Raw genomic sequence first — 22,607 nt, 5'->3', positions numbered from 1 at the left:
AGCAGAAAAGGAGATTAACATTCCAAAGCAATTCCTTGGGTTTGACCTAAGGCCCATGGAGTCACACTGGGAAGAAGATGGAAATAGCAGCAACTGGAGAAACCTATCTTCCTTTCTTTTGCTTCCTAGAATCTTTGTATGGATCCATAAAATGATGGAGGAGGAGGGGAAGTTAGAGGTCATTTAGCTGAAGTGTTAATTTTGGAACCAAGAATCTTTAGGCAGTCTACAGGTGGGCCTCAGGTGTTCTAAGAAAACCATATATGTCTGTGTCCACATGCACGGTGACATAATTACAATTGATAATAGGCAGCTTTGGAGCTGCTTCTCTGGGTACTCTAGTAGATTGTGGCTCCACCATTTACTAGATCTGTGCTCTTGACCAGTTATTCAATCTCTTGTCCTACTGTCTTCAAATGTGGGAAAATAATATCTATTTTCAGGGTTGTTGTGAGAATCAAGTGAACTGATATATGGAGAACCTTCAGATTGTGCCTACTGCATGGTACTGATAGAGAACCTTCAGATCTGTGCCTACTCTATGGTACTGATATATGCAGAACCTTCAGATCTGTGCCTACTGCATGGTACTGATATATGAAAACCTTCAGATCTGTGCCTACTCTATGGTACTGATATATGCAGAACCTTCAGATCTGTGCCTACTGCATGGTACTGATATATGAAAACCTTCAGATCTGTGCCTACTCTATGGTACTGATATATGCAGAACCTTCAGATCTGTGCCTACTGCATGGAACTGATGTATGGAGAACCTTCAGATCTGTGCCTACTTTATGGAACTGATATACGGAGAACCTTCAGATCTGTGCCTACTTTATGGAACTGATATACGGAGAACCTTCAGATCTGTGCCTACTGCATGGAACTGATATACGGAGAACCTTCAGATCTGCACCTACTGTATGGTACTGATATATGGAGAACCTTCATATCTGTGCCTACTCTATGGTACTGATATATGAGAACCTTCGGATCTGTGCCTACTGCATGGAACTGATATGTGCAGAACCTTCATATCTGTGCCTACTGTATGGTAAAGTCTAAATAATACTGCTACCACCACTGCCATCAACTTCTTACCCTGGTCCTCATCATTATCATCACCTCATCAGATTCTCGAAGGAACCTACAAGATCTGAAAGAGAAAGAACCACTTGAGCAAGCCAAGCCCCCATCAAAAGTAAGACTTGAGAAGTCTAGTGACTTCTGTAACCCCAAAGGGTTACAGAAAATGGGTCCAGACTGGCCTCCGGCCACCAACCATTCCTCTCATGTGGCAGCTAGCAGGACCATGGGGTGAGGCTGTCACCAATTCCAGGAAGTTCTACTCACATTGTCTCCACCTAGAATTTCCACTCATTTGAATTTCACCCAGCTCCTTAAATGAAGAAAATCTTTGCATGATTTCCCTTAAACACTGAGTTTCATGTCACATAATGTTAAAAAAGATTAAAATTGGATTCTTCAAAAACAGCTCATATTGTTTGGTTCAGCAAACCTTAAATTTCACAGGAATTTTCTCCTTGAAAGTTACTACTTGTTTCTGTTTTATTTCATTAAGAAGTATGGCAATATATGTGAAGGATTAAGACCCTGGAATGATTCTGTAAGGCGAAAATATATATGAAAGCTATTAGTTCAGAAGTCACACTTGAGACCTTTGTAAAATAGATACTGACTGTGAGGCATGGGGCAGGAAGAAGGCCTGAGGTAGTGAAATCATTTTACCTTTATGGGCCTCTGTTTTCTCACCTGTAAGATGAGGAGACTAAGAGATGATCCCTTAGGACTCAGTTCTAAAATTCTCTGGGCACTAAACAAGCTCTCTGGTGGTATTCTAATTTCAACTACTTTTCAATGACCTGGTTTAACCACTAGAAGGCACCAGAAGACAGGGTGACTTAGGGCAGTACCCTACAGGGGAAAAAGTACAGGGCTCCTGCTGTTAAAGGAAAGTCCTCAAAATGCTTTTCTTTTGAAACTTCCCTGCCCCTGCTTCATTAGCCAATATTTAAAATTAGCTTGGAATGAATCACTTCCTCCTTTGATTTCCAAATGCCAACAGATCTGAGCTGTTTCCCCAAGTCACAGCTGTGATATGTCCTCTGGCTCAGGTCCTATTTACTGGCTTTGCCACAGTGTTCACTAAGCTCTCAGTAAAACAGCAAGTAAGAAGAATGTTTCCAAAAACATGTTTGTGAATTAGGAATATTTGTTCTAAAAGGCAATATCAATGCCCCACTCCCAGATGCCATTCTCTGAGGGAGACAGGAGTCTCCCTTGGTCAGGGCTGTGGGCATCCTGGATCTTGGGGAAGCAGAAGAGACCTGCTTCTTCCTTTCCACAACCCACCCCTCCCCAGTGTGCCGTGGGACGCTTCCTGGAGTGGGGCCTCGGCCTCCCCAGGCTACTCAAGAACTGGCACCAAATCACAAAGTAGAACTTTCCCTCGTGGTTGACTCTGAGACTCCTCCCAATGAGAGACTTTAAGAGGCCCAAATAGTTCAAATTCATTTGTTTAAACAAATTCTTGAGACAATTCTAGAAGCTCTTTCAGTCCTAGAATTTCAGGAAGGAGAGCATGGCTGGGAACGCTGAGATAGAAATAAGATCACTGTACCTGGTGTCTTCTATAACTTCATCTATCAGCTTCAACCATAGTTCAGCCAGTTGGTTTGCAGGAATTTTTCCTTGTATGCCTGATTTTAGAGCCTCTATGTTGGATTGCTAAAGAATTGGTAAAGAGAGAAAATAATTGATAATTGTGCAATATGCCATTATATCCAGCAAAGGCTTCATGTAAATTTCCACAGGGGGAAAACCATTAAAAAACTTACTGTAGAAAAGTCAAAGTTTCTTTTTTTTCCCCACTTAATAATACTCACCATAGCTTAGCAGTATTTTTTTTCCTTCAAAACGTAATAATGTAAAAACGCTAATATGTTTATGTTTATTAAGTTATTTAATTTGGCCTTTGAAATCATGTAAGTATTTTATGTATTCAAAAAATAAATGAAAAGAAATCAAGGGTTGGCGTTGTAGTTCAGTGGTAGAGTGCTTTCCTGGCATGTGTGAGGCCCTGGGTTCGACACTCAGCCCTGCACATAAATAAATAAAATAAAAGATTCATTGACAATTAAAAAAAAGAAAAAGAAAAAGAAGCCAGCAAGGGTTGGGGAGGGAACCCTAAAAAAGACTATAAATAGAAGCAAAATGGACCTAATCATACTTCAGATGAATAACATAATTACACTGATCCCAGTCTGCTAACCGTTGTGAAAACAATATTTCGACTATACTTCTTCAGTTAAAGAACCGAACTCTGATTAGTAGGCTTGTTTTTGACCACCATTTATCTGTGGATTTTAAGTTTGAACTTACTGAATATATTAAGGATAACAGAGGCCAAATTTCTCACTGTAAGAAACACAAGAATTAGTGGTATCGGACTAGAATTGGAGGTATCTTTATGAACTCATAGCCTTTACAATACCATAGATGAAAGGATAAACCCACATTTATCTGTGTGTGTGTGTGTGTGTGTGTGTGTGTGTGTGTGTGTTCATGCACAAGTATATCTGCTGAGAAGGCCTAGAAGTAATGACCTATCAGTAGTAGGAAGTACTTTAGCACCCAGATCTTATTTTTTAAATGCCATTTCCCAGTAAAGGAGTTACAACTCCTTGGAGAAATGATGGTTCCAGGACTGGGGCAGACAAATACGAGATATTCCTGGAACATAGTGTTGAGCCATGCTGAGCATCTGCCAACACAGAGGGTGAGGGAGTGCCCACCACGAGTACCCAAAGTCCTGGTCATGCAAAGCCACAATCCTGTCCAGATTAGCAGGGAATTAGGATAGCCTGGTCAATAGAGAGCTTATAAGAAGAACCAGGATGCAAAAAGCTGAAGACTATCCAGAATATAATTTAAATAAAGATGTGACTAATTTTCCGCAAATTCCCTTAAGAAAGGGGATTGGAAATTAATATTCCAATTGCATTGCACATCAATGATAACAATTATACTTAAATTTAAATTGCATAACGTTCCTTCCATATTGCCTTTATAACATCAAATATTTTTAGATTTCATCAGAATTTTAGATCAAGTATAATCCCAGATGTCTTGGTCCAGCTCTAGTAGTTTAGATCTTAGGAAAAACAAACAATAATACATATTTTTATGTTTATTAACACATTTTAATTCTACATATTAATGGGGATATTTCTATGCATGCATTAATCATATGTAATCACCCCTTTTCCACACTCTGTTGCACCCAACATTAATTTTGAAATCAAAACACTAATGCTCAATGGATTTTATCCACACATGATAGGAATAACTTAGTATCTAAATTTTAATTAGAAACATCCCAAACATATCTTCTTTTTCCTTACCAATCCAGTTCACTAATGTCAACAAGATGGCTAATGACAGATATCATGTCTGTGCAGTTCCACCAAAGGAAACTACCTCCCAACTCCCAAACAAGGTAGTTCCTCTAGTCTGTAGCAAAAGTAGAAAATGTCAGGCACTGGTTCCCCTAAGCCATCTCTTCTTACAGTGACGATTTTGACTGTACCAATAGCACAGTCTTAAGAACTCCATGTTGCTACTGGAATGAAGCAATCTCTCCACACAAACTGCAGTAGAAACCGAGTCAGCTCACTCCCTGTATCCCCGCTCTTCCACAATAAGAACACTTTTATCTGGGCATATGCTGCCAGGCACAAGACTGCATTCCCCAACTTCCTTGTAGTTAGTTGTGTCTTCATAACTGGATTTTGGTCAACAGAAAGTGAGTAGAAATCAAGTGTGTGATTTCTGGGTCTTTCCTAGAGCAAGGTCTATGTCATCTTATCCCCACTCTTTTCCCCTTAGGCTTGAGGGTAAATGTCCTGGTGAGTTTCCTTCTCTACAAATACAGTGCTAACTCCTTAGGGATGGCAGAGAAACAAGGGGGAAAGAGCCTGGGTCCCCAACATCATTGAACTTCCCCACCAGCTTTGGATCACTTATAACTGTTACTACAGAAATTGCTTTTACCTTGTTGACAACTGTATTTAGAGATCTGTGTGACAGGGGCCTAGCTTGCATCCTGACACATAGTTTACTCTGGTGAAAAGGAAATGCAGAAAAGATAAACTTACCAGCCGTTCTGCCATGACTAGGAGAGTGTTCACTGCATCTAGTCGGTGACTAATATCCTCCCAGTATGAAGTCAGGGTAACAACTGGCTTTGTGTGGGCCCAAGGCAAGTAATAATAGTAATTTCCTGGTATAGAACATAAGGAGTCAGTGGCCCCTGGACACTTAAGGTAGACAACATATTTATTAAAAAGATGTGCAGACTGAGCTACTGATTAATCCATGTGCTTGCAGAATGACCTTTGGTAACTGGGTTCTTTATTTTTATTAAATTAAGTAACAGAAATAGAAAGCTCTCTTCCATTCAACATGTTTTGAACATTTCTCTAAATTATCCATGTAAACAGAGTCCAAAAACCTCAGGATCTCTTTAGTTATTTGGGATCATGCATCTGAACATAATGATGATTATATAGCATGGGGGCAGAAAATATGGAGCATTGGAGACTGGGTTGAATATATTTGTCCCTGAAAACTAATTTTAAATGAATATTTTTATTAGGAGGAGGGAAAAATGTTCTTTGTAGGCCTTAGTTGATTGCATGGGGTTTGGTATTACTTAGAGCTATATGATGTCAAATAATTAATAGCTGATGCTTTCTAGGGCATTTTGTTTTGAAATTGCTTGTGCAAAAGCTAGGTCAAAAATTATGGGTTATTTAATCAGAATTCGTCTCTCCCTTCTCTAGGCTCTCACACCATTTGTGGATACTTTCATTAAGGCTTTCTCATACCTTTGTCTACTAATAGGGTGTACAGTTGTCCCTTGGTAACTGAGGGGGATTGATTCCAGGACCCCAGTGCAGATACCAAATTTTAGGGATACTGAAGTCCCTCACACAAAATGGAGCAGTATTTGCATATACCCTATGCACATCCTCTTGTACACTTTAAATCATCTCTAGATTACTTATCAGACCTAGTACAATGTAAATGTTATATAAATAGTTGTTGTACTGTTATTATTTAGGGAATGATGATGAGAAAAGAGTCCGTGCATGTTCAGTAAAGATGCCTCTTCCCCAAATATTTCAATCCACAATAAGTCAAATCTAATGATGCAAATCTGTGGATATGAAGGGCTGACTATATTTTACATGCTACAATGGAAGCTCCTTAAAAGCAGAGACCATTTCTCACTCATCCAACTTAAATACCAACTGCTATTTAATCCTCTCAGCACCTCTGAAAAAGATGAAGAAACTGAGAGTTGGAATTAAGTGATGTGGTCGGGATCACAGGGCTGGTGAAGACCAGAAGCTTGATTTTTCCAGTGCCTGAGTCAGGGTGTCATCCACTTCACCTATTCAATGCAAGAAAGATCTGGGCAGAGTAGTGGTATGAGTTGCTTTGAGAGCTCAGTATTAATCAGAGTTGCCATCTTGGGACTATACAAGGCAGAGCTGGTGTCAAAGCCAGACATGCTGGCAGGGGTAGCTCCTGGCAATGGGACCTGCAAATTCTTGGGTTTGACCTTTCTTGAAGGTGTCTAAACTCCAGTCAAACTCTCTTCCTCTAATGCTATACTGAGGATAATGGCTGCCAGTGTGAGAATACAGTCCATGCTTTTTGTCCCGGGGTGCCTTTGCTGTAAGCAAGCATAGGAGAGAACAGTTAGTGTCAATCTTACCATCAAATATGGCACGGCTGTATTGAGTGGTTGATGCCAAAGGTTTACAGGTCGCGTCAAACTTGTTGCCATAGTTCCCAATGCTGACTTCAAACTGGATGGCCTCGCCAACATCCTGCAGCATGGTGGCTGAATGGAACACAGCCGATAGGCTGTACTTTCGCCTTCGCTGATATTTCTATAATGTATGAGCAGACATAAGTGAAATTTGGTGAAGTTCCTTTTGCCCTTATTTATGGGTGGATTTCTATCAGATATAATTTTAAACCTAACTGATTAGTGCTGAATTAAATACCAGTGGAGAATGTTCTTGTACCCAGGAGTTCCCCTTGCACTCTCACAAGTGGGCAATGAGAGAAGTGGTAAAATGTTCATCCTCGTGCTGATTGGAGTACAGGTAAAAAGTGACAACAATACCAAGTCTATCTGCGGGTCACAGGCTAAGCAAATTATGTTGCTGTCACATAACAGAATAAAAGTTCACAAAGACTTAAGTATATCCATATGCGCGAATATAGAGAACAGGTGTATCTTAAGTGAATTCATTAAATATATTTTTAAATACTGGCACGAAGAAGGTTCGGAAGAATATAACTCAAATTGTTAACAATAGTTATATTGGAGAAGGTAGATTATGCAAACTTCCTAATTTATATCCGTTTAATTCTTTAAATTGCTTAAGTATTATTTTTCTAATCAGAAATAATAATATATCTAAATAAGCCAGACACAGAAATTATCTCATTTTTTTTCTCATATATGGAAACTAAAAAAACCGAAGGTGATCTGAAAACAGAAGAGGGACTATTAGGACCTGTTAAAAAAATTATGAGGAGGAGGAAGAAGGGAGGTTAGAATAGGGGAAAAGGAGAAGAGAGGGGGGACAAGATCAAAGCTCCATATACTCATGTATGGAAAAGACAGTGAAAATCGTCAATGCATACAGCTAATACATGCTAATAATTATAATAAAAAGAAATCACAATAAAGATTTTTAATGTCTGATTTTTAAATAAGTGAAAATAGGTAAACTTTCCTTCTCTCTTTTCTCTAAATTACTTGTTTACTGAGTGTGGGTGTGTGTGTAAGGAAGTTGAAGACAAGGCCAACAATAACCACACTGAGTGTCTATCAGTTTAACAGAAATGACCCTGAGCCCTCAGGCCCTCCTTCATGGGCACATTTGGAATCTACATGCTGCCCCAAATTCTTGCTCCCATGGTTATTTCTCCTTCTTTTTGGCTTATATCCTCACTGAATGTCAGGCATTTCCCATTCCTCAGTCAAACAGCTGTGCAATGGTTTAGGTAGTTGTACTTTGTTATGTGTGAGGCTCTCTGCCCCTTACTATTGTCACATCCAGAGTCTGTCCTGGAACCCTGTTGATATCCAGTCTCTGTGTACCCTTGCCCAGGTAGGAGGTGAGGACAACGGTGGCTCTGACCATAGCCACACTGACTATGCTCCGCTGGTGAACTTACAAGACCCACAGATGACTCGATAAATTTCTCACCATAGCAAGTTTAATTCAAAGCCATCCAGCCCTGTAGTCCTTCGGTTTGAGATTGGAGGTGACACAGGTATCAGACTTTGGCATATAATGACTTTTTGTTGTTGTATTTGTTTTCTTTCCAGTGCTACCTCACTGATAATTTTGTCCTACAATCTAAATAGTAATGTAGTGACACATTTCACCTTCAGGATGTTAATAAAAATTACTTGACCCCAGTTAGGATGCTTGCTAACTGATTGTCCTTCCTTCACTGTCCATCTGTACCCTGGCTTTTATTAAGTCAAATGAATCACAATTACAGGTGGGTTTTCTGGCTTGTATGAAGCAAGAATGTAGTCACATAATTTCAGAAGTACTCATGCAATCATTTCAAAAGCATTTTTTTTAAATTGTGGTAAAATAGGCAAAACAAAACAATTTCTATTTTAGGTGTACAGTTCAACGGCAGTGGATCCATTCATATTGTTGGGCTACCATCACCAGCCACCCACCCTTAGAACTCTTTTCATCTTATAAAACGGATTCTCTGTACTCCTCAAATAATAACTCTCCATTTCCTCCTCCCTCCAAGCCTGGGCAACTACCATTCTATTTTCTGTCTATGAATTTGACTACTTTAGCTATTTCACATAAGTAGAATTAGGCAGTAAGTGTTCTTTTTGTATCTGGCTTAATTCACTTAGAAGAATGTCCTTAATATCTTTCATGTTGTAGAATGTGTTAGAATTTTTTTTTTTTTGTCAGAGGTATGGGGAATACAGGGATTGAACCCAGGGGCACTTTACTGCAGAGTCACATCCCCAGCCCTTCGTATTTTTTATTTTGAGACAAGGTTTTCTTAAGCTCCCCTAGGGCCTTCCTAAGTTGCTGAGGCTGGCTTTGAACCTGTAATCCTTCACCTCAGCCTCTTGAGTCTCTGTGTTATAGGCATGCGTCACCCAACTGATTTCCTTCATTTTTGAGGCCAAATAGCATTCTATTGTATGAATATACATCGCTTGCTTATCCATTCACCCACTGACATACACTTGGATTACTTTTGCCTTTTGATATTGTGAATAATTCTGCTGTGAACATGGGTGTGCAAATATCTGTTTGCAATTCCTGCTTGCAAGTCTTTTATGTCTATACCCAGAAGTGGGATTTCTGGATCAGAGGGTAACTTTATTGCTCATTTTTGGAGGACTGTTTTCAGAACTTCTGGCAGTGCCAGTAGCTTGTAGTCTTGAAGAACCCCTGGACATTCCATCATTAGAGTCTCCATTTTAGTTAAAGGAAATTTTTGACATGGCATAATAGATTCTCCAATAAGGCCTTGTCAGAAACCCCTCTGAGCCTCAGTATTTATTAGAAGTCTTTCTAAAACACTGGTTTACAATCTCAGCTGCACACTGAATCACTGTGGAGCTTTAGCCTGTGCATCGTGAGTTTAAAAGCTTCCCTACCTTAGTCCTCTATCTCTTTGGTAGAGGCCCTTGGGGAATTGAAGCCACTTGTCAGAATCTGTTTTAACTACTCACAAATGAGCCCCTTGAACTATCCATGCTTCAGGATTGTATAGAAATTGTGGCCTTGAGTTTGAATTGTGTAAAAATTAAGAAGTAGAAAGTTGTTTGTATTAGCTTAACTTCTTCTTTACAAACCACTTAGAATGACACAAGAGAAGGGAAGGAGCTAAAAATAGAAAACATAATTTGGGGCCTGAGTCAGGGCCTGGAAGAAAATAACCAGTATTTAAGCCAGAGCTGTTAAGCCAGAGTCTTCAGAGGACAGAGACAACTCACCGGGATACTTGGGAGGGCGGAGACTGTCTGGCTGGGCCTGCCATTCCATTAGAATTTCTTGGATGTTCTCATGCAAAATTTGCAGCCACCCACAGAAGCCCTGGTAGGATCCTCACTCTGGAGAGTCCGAGCTTTGAAAAGCACAGTCTGAACTTCTGGCCATCACAACTCCAGGGGCAACAGAGGGGCACACAATTCAAGCAAACTGCTAAAGACCGAGCATCCTTGGACCACTCTGCAAGTCAGGACTCCAGGAGGAGCAGACCTGCAATCTGCTCCTCTGCCCCAGGGCCCCACTGCCCTACATTAGGGCAACTGAGAGTTCTGCCTGCCCCCAGACCTTTCCCACTTCCCCTCTGCCTTAAGGACACAAAGAGATGGAGAAAGGAAGAAACAATAAATGCCATTTAGAGAAGCTGTGAGCCTCAGCTTTTGTTCAGGACCCTCCCTTGGCTGCCTTCGGGCAAAACTGCCCAGAGCAGGGGAAAGTTAAAGAATATAAATTATACTCTGTTGGACCTGGATGAATGGATGTTTCTTAAATTATGTAAGGCTTAAGGGCTCTCTTTCTAATCTTCAATGACAAGCAAACACAATAGATGATGTGGCATATAGGGCAGGGTTTCAAAAGTCATTTGAGGGAAGGAGGTGATGTTTTGCTAAGCAGGTTACTCATCCAGGGTAACAGTTTTTGAAAGTGACTGTGGGCACAGACATGAGACATTAAAGGTCAGTGATAAGGAAGACATGCTCCAAAGAAAGTTGCCCAACTTGATACCTTTGGTCTATTTACTAAGGATGGCTGATCGCTGTTGGAGCTAGGGAAGAATCTGAACATGCTGTTTCAAGCGATATTTATGGAGCTCTGAAAGTGGGCCAGACCAATGAGAGATCTCAAGAAAGTTTCAGCTGAGTGGGAAAGAAAAAGCAATTCCATAAAAATGCTAAGAGAATATGTTAAGTTACACATGGGAGGTTGGGAAGGAGGAGCAGGGAGGATGTGGTTCAAGAACAGAGTTCAGATGATGAAGACAAAAAAACAAAAACAAAAACAAAAAAACCCCAGGGTCCTTCTGGGACAGGGCAGAGGTTCCAGAAGCCAGCAGATGTTTGAATGATACTGGGTTTGCAACATTTGATCTTATCTCTGCCTGATTCCTTCTGTGGAAGCCGCCAGGCTGGCCCTTGCGATTCCCACTGCATTGCAAGATCCTTAACTAGGCCCACTTGGAGCAAGGTCAGGTCTGCTCTAGGGAGATGGGGGAGTTCTTGACCCTTTGGCAATCAAGATATCTTTTTGTTGTGGCCCCTTGAACTCTACCAAAATTTTTTGTTGTTCACATATGTCTCAAGGCGTGGCACCTCTGTAAGGTGGGCAAGGGTCACATGCATTCTGGTTGACTGAACTAACTTAATCTTATTGGCAGGTGGCACAAATGTACCTGTCTCGTTCTCCTCTGGGGTTCCTGGTTGCTTCAAGTGTGGACATGTCCTCGGAATCTCAGTTCCTTCCTGCCTTTTAGTGCTGTTAGGTTCTTCCATTTCTGTTTCATTTTCTTATATCTGATTTTGATTTTTATTAAATTCACAAAAATCTATTTTGTTGCCTTTGTTTAATAATTTGGAGCTCAGAAAATAAATTCTGTTTTATATACCAGTTCATAAAAAGCTATTCTTTTATATAGACTCATACTGTGGACAATATATAATCATTGGCTCTTCGTTTTTATTTTTTGCTTTTATTTTTATCAAATTAATGAAGTAAGTTGTTTTGCCTGTGTGTGTTTGTTATTTGCACTAAAGAAAACACTTTGATTCTGCATTTCAGTTAACAAAGGGTTTTTATTTTGTCCTTTGTTGGGTCCCTCTCCTCACTCTGTTCCCCCTCCTCTCTTTATGGTTGTTTGAAACAAAGAGAAGAAGCATGGACTTAAGTTGTGTTCTGGTGATAGAAAGAGACATCATAATGGTGGAATGTTCATCTGCCATGGTATTTCTTCATACCTTTAATTCCAGCTAACATCTTTAAGAGCCAAACTCAGTCCAAAACTACTCAAGTCCAGAACTACATGCTGTCACTGTGCATTTCCTTGGAGGCCTGTAGATAGTTTCCAGCCATTTTTTCTACATGATCCTGGCAGTAAGTAGCATGTAGTACATTACCCCATTTTCCCTCTCCTGTTTTTCATTTTTCTTAATATGTCTTGAAGGTCTATTGTAGTTCCTAGACTTCAGAGAGTTGATAGTATTGTGGAGTGGATTAAAAAGACTGACCAGGACCTACCTGGGGGATCTGTTGCTTTTGGTTCTGTGTCTCTCTTTTTTTTTTTTTTTTTTTTTTTTTAATTTTAGTTGTAGATGGACACAATACCTTTATTTTATTTATTTATATGTGGTGCTGAGGATTGAACCCAGTACCTCACACATACTAAGCAAGTACTCTTACCACTGAGCTACAACCCCAGCCCCACGGTTCTGTGTCTTTTTAGCACATAAAAAGCAACACAAAATGGGTGTGCACTGTATGATCTCAGAATCTTCCCTATGGAGGTTCTTCTTGATATCTGACCTATTTTTCAGAATTTGGTTTGAAATATCAGGATAAGTCCAGCACTCAAGATTTTCAATTGCTCTTGATCCTTTTCTGGTATTATATTAAGATGGACTTGTCTTTTGTGTCTTAGTTCACTTGGGTGATAAACAAAAATATCATAAACTGGGTGACTTATAAATAATGAATATTTATTTCTCACTGTTCTGTAGACTGGGCAGTCCAGAATCAGGATGTCAGGAGATTGGGTGTCTGATGAGGGCCATTTGACTATCTCATTTGGTGGAGGGAGCAAAATAGCTCTCCAGGGTCTCTTCTAAAAGGGCACTAATCTCATGAGAGCAGAGCTCTCGGGATCTATTCACCTTCCAAAAGCCTCATCTCCTAATACCATCTGCATGGAGGTAAGGTTTCAACACACGAACATAAACTATTCAGACCATACCAGTTTATAAGGACTATCTTCCTGAGATTACAGCAATCTTCAAAATTCGAGAGCGTCATAATATCCTAATATTTCCCTAGCAGTGCCAAGAACAGCGAACACAGGTCTCCTTCTCACCGGTGTGGACACCTGGTGGTTGGTTAGGTGTACTGAACAGCATTTCACATGCCAGCCTCTTGACTTCTGATTTAAGTTCTCACACTAGCACACGTCAGGAGTGGTCAAAAGTCTTAATGTTTCTTATCATATACATCAAGGAACTTTGGGATCACTCAAAAATAGTCAAAACCCTTAACGTTAAATCTGAGACTAGCATTATGACATTAATTGCATAATGGTATCATATGCATTTGTGTAGGGGGGTGCACAGAGAGTAGGGTAATGGGGGAAGGACTCACTAATATTTTGAGTGTTATCCCCCAATGAATTATTATAAAAACCTGGTCTTTATATCCACTTTTATAAGAGGTTGGTTCAGCAAATAAATTCATCCTAAGACTTTTAAACTAGATCCATTAATGTATAAAAACTGGAAAAACTGTCATGTAAAAGCTATAAACAATTTCTGATTCTAGAGGCAGAGATATAAATTCACATCAAGGTAGAGCACTGTTTTGTTTTAGAAAAAAATTATTGAGGGCTGGGAAGATAGCTCAGTTGGTAAAGGGCTTGCCTTGCAAGCACAGGGCCCTGGGTTTGATCCCCAGCACTGAAAAAAAAAAACAAAAAAAAATTATTGAATGAATCCTTAACTATAATGAAAAGCAAGCACCTACCATTGTTCTTTCACAATTTAAATAATCTGAGTTGAACTGTTCAATTTGGGAACTAAATTTTCAAGTGCATGTTTTAGCCAGGGCTGTATTATAACCTTTGCTAACTTGGTGGGGGAAAATCTTTCTTTCCCTGTGTGAAGTTGGGCTGAAATCTTTCTTTCCCTGTGTGAAGTTGGGCTGATGCCCTGTAGCTTGTTCCTGTGAATGTAAGGTAATGTGAGGAGTGGAGAGAAAGAGTCTCAGGAAGAATGTGGAACATGATCCTTTACTCTCTCTTTTTTTTTTTTTTTTTTTTTTTCATTTTTTAAGATGTTGATAGACCTTTATATTATTAATTTATTTATGTGTGGTGCTGAGAATCAAACCCAGTGCCTTACATATGTTAGGCAAGCGCTCTACCACTGAGCCACAATCCCAGTCCCATGATCCTTTACTCTTAAAGGAAGAAATAAAGAACTAAAATTGGTGCAGCTCAGGAATTGGACTATGGATGTTCTAAACAAGCTGGAAAACTGAAGGATCCATAATATGCTGCTTTGGATGCTAACCCAATAGAATTGTCTTCTTGGAAGTCAATGAGCAAAGCTACATGGTTCAGGGGAAAAGGGAGAGTTTTCTCTCAAGGGAGTGGACATTCTCCATGTTCATTATCCTGAAAAGACAGGACTAGAAGGAAGAGAACAGCCTTTGCTCAGTTGGGAACTCATGGCCGCTGGAACTGGCCTCTGAAACAATGTGTTCAGGGCACTAGCAAAGTCCAGAGAGGTTGAGAGCTGAGTTCCCCCACAGGATGCAGGCTAGAAGCAGACAGGGAAGTCTGTGAGACTCAGAAAGCTGTTCTGAGCTCATGGGCTCTGACAATAGTCATATTTAGCAGTTACTTTGTGGTATCCATTTCACTATGTTTCCCTATTCTTGTCTCAGAGCTTAAAACTTTTTAAGAGTTACTGTTTGTTCTCTCCATAATATGAGAAAATGAGAGAAAGACCTGTCCTGTGCTTGAGATGGTGGATAAAAGGGGGCCGGAATGGCCCGAGGAAGCTGGCAGTCCAGGTAATTGGGAACCAACAAGAAGTGTCCCTGGGCAGAAGAGTGTCAGTGAGCAAGCTGTTCTTCCAACAATTCAGATTTGTGGGACCCAAGAGTATAGACCTGGGATTCTCAGAAATTGTTAGGAAGGTGAACTTGGAAGACTTCTTGTTTTCAAGGAGGAAGCGGGGCTCAGACATAAGCCAGTTGCCTGTGAAAATGGAAATGACTAGTGGTTGCTCTTATAGCTACCTCCTTATGACTCCCCAGCCCCAGTTGCCCAGTTGGCAAACAGGACACTCAGTTTGGGGTATCTCTCCTCTTCGTTAGTTTTCAGTTGGGTGCTAACATCTCAAGGGATTGACATCTCCTTACTCTGACATGGCTGTTGGACATACACAGCGAGGTTGTTGAAAGCATTTGCTATGAGGCAGGTCTTTCTCCAACTCTTCCACAGTTGACCCTTCAGTCACCCTTCAGTCCCCTTCAGGTACATTTTTTCTGGCAGGCCCATACCAGTCATTTTACTGCCAATCCTCTAAAATACCCCTTTACATATGGTACTTTAGTCACTCTAATATTTACCTCAACAACCAGCAGGTCATCATTTGAAATGGGCTCCAGTTTTTTATCCGGTGGTGTCTTTTCAAGGAAAGTGCTTAATTCAACCAAGATCCTGCCTCTGTAGGCAACACCTTCTCCCTGAAAGGCAAGGCACAAGATTATCCCACCAGACATGGATAACAGCCAAAACAACTCTGTCTTTCTGGTCAGGCTAATACTGCTACAAAACATTTCTTCTTCCCATGGCTCTAACTTCCAAAATAGATCTGTCAGCAACTCTTGCAGCTACATTCAGGTCTTTGGCTTCTTTTTTTTTTAACTGATTTTTAATTGGTACATTATAGTTAAACATAAAAATGTAATTCCTTGTGAAATGTTCACACATGCACATGACATAGTTTGGCTAATTTCATTCTTCTTTTCCTCCTCATTCCCATCCCTCCTCTCTCCACCTAGTCCCCCTTCCTCTACTCCACTGTTGTCCCTTCTATTAATTTCATGGGCTCCTACCTATGTTTTTTAATTTCATATTTCTTTCTAGCTTCCTCATATAAAAGAAAACATTTGATCAGGTCTTTGGAAGAGCCATCTGCTTGAATAAGGATCCCAAAGAGTGCCATGGGATGCTAGGGCAGAAAGTGATCTTAGTCATGGCTGGGGACAGAGGCTTTCAAGCCATGCTCTGAATCTGGAAGGGAGTCTATGAGGCAGGGAGGTGGAGGCAAATGGGGATATGAGCTTCCCTCATTTTACTCAAGCAGAACAGCTCTGCATTTATCTGTGTCAACTTGGCTTTTTTCTCCTCTCTTCTCAGAATAAGGAGGTCACCATGCTGGAAACTGGGGTAAGTCCCAGTAGGCAGGAAATAAAGGAGGAAGAAGTTCTGGGTGTGGTGGAGAATGAAGATGAACAGTGGACACTCCTCCCACCGTACCCAGCAGTGTTGGCAATAGAATCTTCTGGAGAGGAAGGGAGGGCCCCCATTCCACAGTTGTCTTCCACCTCTACCTTCCCAGGATTTTTTCCCTCTAGCCTAGTCCCTTTCCTGGGCCATGAGAGATAACCAAATGACATTGGGCTTCCATTGTGGTAGAAAGAACATTTCCCATCTCCGGGGCCCCATCTTCTCATCTATGAAAGGAAAGAATTGGATCAGATCAGGGATAGCAAAGTGTTTCAGCAGGCAATGCATATCACTGTCAATTGTTGGTAAATTCCTGGAATATGGTGTTGAAAAGAACTGCAAGACAGCATGTCTTGAAAGAGAGCCAACATTGACTATTGATGTTTTCCATAAGTGTAAAAGTTGAGGGGGAGAAATGTCATTTGCTGTCACCAAATTAGATTAGATGATCTCCAGGATCCTTTCTTATTCTCACATTCTAAGATTTGAGGAGTTCAAGACTTGTACCCTTCAACAATTTATCAGTTGTGTGGTGGGTCTGTGTGCATGTGTGCGTACAGGGAATAACCCTGAAATAGGATATAAATTACAACATTATTAGAAGGAATCACATTAACCAGTGCTTATTAATAGCAAATTTAATTGAGATACCAACCTTTCCAGTATTTAGCTCATCATAGGGGTCTGGGAATCCTGTGTACTCTCTGGGGCTTCCATAAAGGTTCAGGTAGCAAGGTCCAAATGTTGGAACAAAGCCCACTTCTGTTTCTCCCGTATTTGCTGAGAGATGGACATAATCATTAGATTTCAAACTTTTAAGATTCAATATATTAAAATAAATGTTAGTTATTAGCTGGTTAAGTGAAGCTATTTTTCTCCACTTTGTTAGTTATATTAGTGAAAATTATAAGCACTCATGTGACTTGCCATATTTCTTTTCTGTTATCGCTATGATATTAAATAAACATTGTGGGGGTATTCTGGGCCAATACATTCCTATAAAAAGATAAAGCTATTCAATTGAAGAAATAATGAGATTTTTTTAGTTGATCACATTTTTTGCAAGCTTACCAGTGGCATTGTATTAAACACAAAATTGGCAATTGAGGTAAAAAATTACATTATTTTGAGTAGTCAATTAAATGATGCATCAGATTAACTTAATTTGTTCTAAAAAGAGGTCATTTAACCTCAAGCAGTTTGTGTAAATCTGGCAGATGCTGTTTACGATACATTTAAAATTTTATGTGTAACAATGAACTATTTGCCTATGGTAATAATCACGTGCTATTGAGAAGTGATATAATTACTCTTCATTACTTTCTATCTCTGATGATTATCTGATAAACTCTATATTTCTGCTGTTTGGACTCATCAAGACTACTAATCATTAAAGGACAATTATAGCTATAATAATAGCTATAAGGAAACAGTCAAATCAAGAAGAAATTGTAGGAGAATGCTGGGAAACATAAGAACTATCTCCAATAATCTGAATGGTCCCTATGTAAAAGGGATGGATTTCCTACAAAAGCAGAGTTAGGACTACTGCTAGGAGATATATGGAGGCCAACTTTGGTTCACTCAGTGTAAGGAAAAATGCTCTGTGAATCAGAGATGTCAAACAAAGGACAGATGGCACTGGGGTAATCAAAAGACATATTGAAGCAAAGGTTTCTGTCTTTCAGGCTGTTGTCAAGATAATTCCTGGTATGGAAGTGAGGTTGACCAGATCACCTCTATGGCCTTTTCCAACTTAAAGCTCAAAACTAAGGATAAAATGTAAATGTGGAGTAGCGGGTGAGCAGAATGAGTATGAATGATCAATTGACCTAACCACATTGACATTCTTCACAGTCATTTTCCCTCTGTGAAGCTCCCTGCATGTCTAAATGCAGGAAGGTAGGAAATTTTTCCAGGCATGATGGAAAAAATTAGCCAATCAGAAATCTCAGTAAAGAGAGGCAAGGGAGGGGCATTTAACTTCAGATGTAGAAAAGTAATACATGATAGTTTAAGAGCAACTCTTGGTAACACCTTGGGGTATAAAATTTCATACCTGTTTGGAAATTTTTTGTGAAACCCAAATCGGGATCAACAGTTTTCCTAACAGAGATTTCTGTGAATCATGTTATTGTCTTCCAGACAAATGAACTGGATGAGATAAATGACTATGACATCAAAACATAAATTGGTTTGGCTTCATCCGCTCTGCTATGTGGAACATTACAAATTATTAGTAAGTAGGATTTAGTCTTTTCTTGTGCTAAAATATTTCAGTGTGGGGGAGAGATGTGGGATAGGAATAAGGGATTAAAGCAGAGATTGGTAGAGAGGGAAAGAAGTAACTTCTAGAAGATGAATTAAAAATGTTGACATTGGAATGGATGCTAAAGCTATTGCTCCCTAGTCATGTCACAATGTGGATGGGGAAACTAGAGCTCACAGAGGTGAGGCGACTTGTCGAAGACCTCGCAAGTTGGTAGATTTAGGTCCAAATCTTGATTTCCAAAGCTCAGACAAGATCACCTTTCACTATCATCCATTCCTCTGGTCTAATCTCATCTCATCTTCACCTGGTTCCCATGGGTGACTGTGTTATTTGTCATGAATATTTGCCTTTTGTTAAAGATCTCCAGGGATGGAAACACAAAATGTCAATAATGACCCACTGCAGGTCACCTTGATACCTAGGGCTTAATTCTTTTTGTCCAAACAAATAGCTTTTCCAGTTTAAAATACTTAAAATGCCCTTTGACTTGTTCAGTTGGGTACTAACATGAAGGCCCTTCCTTCTATACGCTCATGTGTTGTTATGATTTAGATGTGAGGCGTCCCCTAAAGGTTCATGTGTGGGACAATGCAAGAGGGTTTAGAGATGAAATGATTGGGTTATGAGAGGTTTAACCTAATCAGTGCATCAATCCATTTAAATGGATTAACTGGGTGGAAATTGTAGGCAGGTAGGGTGTGACTAGAGGAGGTGGGTCATTGGAGGCATGGCTTTGGGTTTATATTTTGTCCATGATGAGGGAAGCTCGCTCGCTCTTTCTCTCTGCTTCTGGTGTGATATTCTGAGCATTCTCCTCTTCTACACATTTCTGCCATGATGTGTTGCCTCACCTCATGCCCAGAGCAATGGAGTCGGTGGTCCATGGACTGAGACCTCTGAAACTGTGAGCCCCAAAATAAATATTTCCTCTTTAAAATTGTTCTTGGTGGGAGTGGGTGGGGATGGAAAGATAGTAGAATGAAACAGACAGTATTACCCTATGTATATATATGATTACAGGAATGGTGTGAATCTACATTGTGTACAACCATAGAAATGAAAAGTTGTACCCCATTTGTGTACAATGAATCAAAATGCAGTCTGTACACATATAAAAAATTTAATAAAAAAAAATAAAACTGTTCTTGTCAGGCCTTCTGGTCAAGGCAGCAAAAAACCTGACTAAAATATGTCAACATGATCTCCTAGGAAGGCCTATTCTCTCACAAGCTAAGTGCCTTCCTGCCTCCAAATATTCCTAACCTATTTTATGCACAGTCGTTACCTCAAACTTCCCAATGTCCTTCCTGAAGAGCCCATAAAAAATAAAGTAAAAATTCTTTATCCTAGTCATCAGGGTTTCCTGTGATCTCGCTACAACCTAATTCTTAAACAGTATTTTTCATGCCTTCCTTGTCTCTCTGAAGCCAATTGGCATTTTGAACGTCTATAAATTATTACTGTATATTTTAGTTTTTAGAACCTCAAATAGCGGCTTATCACTGTGACTAGGGTATAAACTCTTTTCAGGGGGAGAGGCAGAATTTAAGCATATTTCATTTCAATTCTCTAAACACCCAGTAGTAGTTCTATCATAGAGTACTCCAACGGAAATATTTGTTAATTGGTGGAACAAATGAATGAGGGAATGAAGTGTTTCCTAATCTGCCACCTATACTACTCAGGACTACTCTGTATCCCACAAAGTCTGATTATAAGATAATGAGATCAATTTCTTAAAATAATTAAGAACTGGACATTGTATCAAGAAAGGCAGATGAAATTACTTTAGAGGTGCACAGAGCTTGAGAGTCAGCAAAGCTTCCTTTGTGGAATAACTTTTTGCCCTCTCACCACGACCCTGGGCAATGAGCATGACAGGTGTTACCAAATTTATTAGACAGGTGACTCTAAATCACAGAATCCTCATCAATTAGGGAAAAAAATTAACATCTGCCTTGGGGGAGCTGTGATGGCCAAGACTGAGCAAACTTGCAAAAAATGGCGTGTGTTATGCAATCCAAAGTACATGGTGTGATGCCTCATATTTGGGAGGTGACCTTCAAGGTAAAAAGTGGAAAATGTTCATATCTTCCAACCTAAAGATCCACCTTGGAAGTGGGGAAAAGCTGCTTCATCATTTCAGAATAATTGATCTAGTGCCCCATAGCTCTACCTACTGAACGTAAACAATGACAAAGATGTTATATCTCACAAATAATTATTTGCAATGAAGCCACACATGATGGGCTGTGCTTCTAGGTGAAAACAGGAACAATGTGGCAATGCCTGATTAGCATATTTGTTTTAAGCTTAGCCATGCAGCAAGGTTGTGCTCATAAACAGTTATTACTCTAGCAAAACTTATTACTCTAGCAGCAGAATGTAAAAAAAAAAAAAAGTTCTAAAGGCAGTCAATTAATACATTCTTGGTAAGGTAAGAGTAGATAGAAAGCTTTAAGAGACAGCAAAATTACAAAGCATAAACCTGTGTATGATGCAGACCCAGTTCCCGAAGATGAGAAATCTATATAGTGAAAATATGATTGGTTAAAAAACAAGAGCGACATGGGCATTATAAAACAGACACTGAAAAGTTAATCAAACCTTGTGCCAGCTAAGTGATTTAGCAACAATGGAAAAATCCCAAACCCAGACCCAAATCACACGACTCTCTTGTAAGTTATACAAGTCCTTATGGGTTAAATGTAAAATGGCTCAAGATTTTGTGACAATTGTCAGAACCACCACACACAAAAGACCCCAACTCCCCAGTTGGGACCAGCATCTAAGAAGGACCAAGTTCCCACTGACAAGGAAGGGCTGGTGAAGTTACCAACACTTCCTGTTTTTTATAAAACATTTACTTGTCTTATGGCTAACTTAGTTGGGACCAAGGCCAGAAAATCCAAGTTAATTTAGTCTGAGGCTGTATAAGCAAACGCCTGTGGTTAAGCTTATAGTTAATGGCACATTATGTTATTCAAAGCATGGTTTGTTCTTCTGAGGGCGGATGACAGCTCATTGTTATTTTGAGACTCTAACAGACTGTAGGGCCTACAGCGAGAAGGTCTTGGAGAGGGGCCAAACTGCTTCTAACCATTTCTGGTTTTAATTCTTCTGGGTGGGAGTGAGACTGTTAAACTAAATGAAGAACTTAATGAATATTTCCTGAATAAGTATCTTTAGGTATTAATTGATGACTTCCTACTACAATAAATGGATTTAGGTCCTTTTGCCCTCCTCTCCTATAGTTATAGCACGATTTTAAATTCCCCTGTTGGTTCTCTTTGTTACTGAATCTGTAGTGGCAGTATCTGGATTGCTTGCTCACTCCCTAAGAAGAGGGACTGGTGTCTCAACCCTCCGCCTCCTTCCCCTTCCTCCTTTTATTTCTAGTCTCTCTTTTCTGTCTTTCTTTTACATTGTAATGGGTAATGACATTTACATTCTGTTCAGAACTTGGACTATGAGTTTTTTAAAAATAAGAAAATACGGGCATGGTGGTACACGCCTGTAATCCCAGCGACTTGGGAGGCTGAGGCAGGAGGATCTTGAGTTCAGAACCAGTCTCAGCAACTTAGTGAGGTCCTAAGCAACTTAGCAAGACCCTGTCTCAACATTAAAAATAAAAAGGGCTGGGGATGTGGCTCAGTGGTTAAGTAGTCCTGGGTTGAATCCCCAGTACCAAAAAACAAACAAAACAAAACAAACAAACAAACAAGCAAAAAACAGCACATGCCTATAATCCCAGCAGTTTGGAGGCTGAGACAGAAGGATTTCAAGTTTGAGGCCAGCCTCGGTTATGTAGCCAGGTCCTCAGCAAATAAGTGAGACCTTGTCTCAAAATAAAAAATGAAAAAGGACTGGGGATGTAGCTCAGTGGTAAAACCCCCCTGGATTCAATCCCAGTGCCCCTCCTCCAAAACAACAACAACAACAAACAAACAAAAAACCAGAT

At 39.9% G+C, this 22,607-nt stretch overlaps 1 protein-coding gene across 2 annotated transcripts in view; it reads right to left on the bottom strand.

The window, feature by feature from the left end:
• Positions 1 to 22,607, bottom strand: part of MYOF (myoferlin) — a 153,789-nt gene that overhangs the window by 59,549 nt on the left and 71,633 nt on the right. The window contains exons 17-22 of one of the 2 annotated variants that reach the window (XM_079137547.1): positions 21,135 to 21,173; positions 17,030 to 17,154; positions 15,492 to 15,608; positions 6,809 to 6,986; positions 5,181 to 5,305; positions 2,645 to 2,751 (exon numbers count right to left, since the gene is read on the bottom strand). In XM_079137547.1, coding sequence (XP_078993673.1) covers positions 2,645 to 2,751; positions 5,181 to 5,305; positions 6,809 to 6,986; positions 15,492 to 15,608; positions 17,030 to 17,154; positions 21,135 to 21,173 — 691 coding nt within the window. The remainder of the gene's footprint in view (positions 1 to 2,644; positions 2,752 to 5,180; positions 5,306 to 6,808; positions 6,987 to 15,491; positions 15,609 to 17,029; positions 17,155 to 21,134; positions 21,174 to 22,607) is intronic. The other variant, XM_079137548.1, reaches the window with a different exon arrangement.

This window comes from Sciurus vulgaris, assembly GCF_902686455.1.
Source record: "Sciurus vulgaris genome assembly, chromosome: 4".
NCBI lineage: Eukaryota > Metazoa > Chordata > Mammalia > Rodentia > Sciuridae > Sciurus > Sciurus vulgaris.
This window is presented reverse-complemented; position numbering and strand designations above follow the sequence as displayed.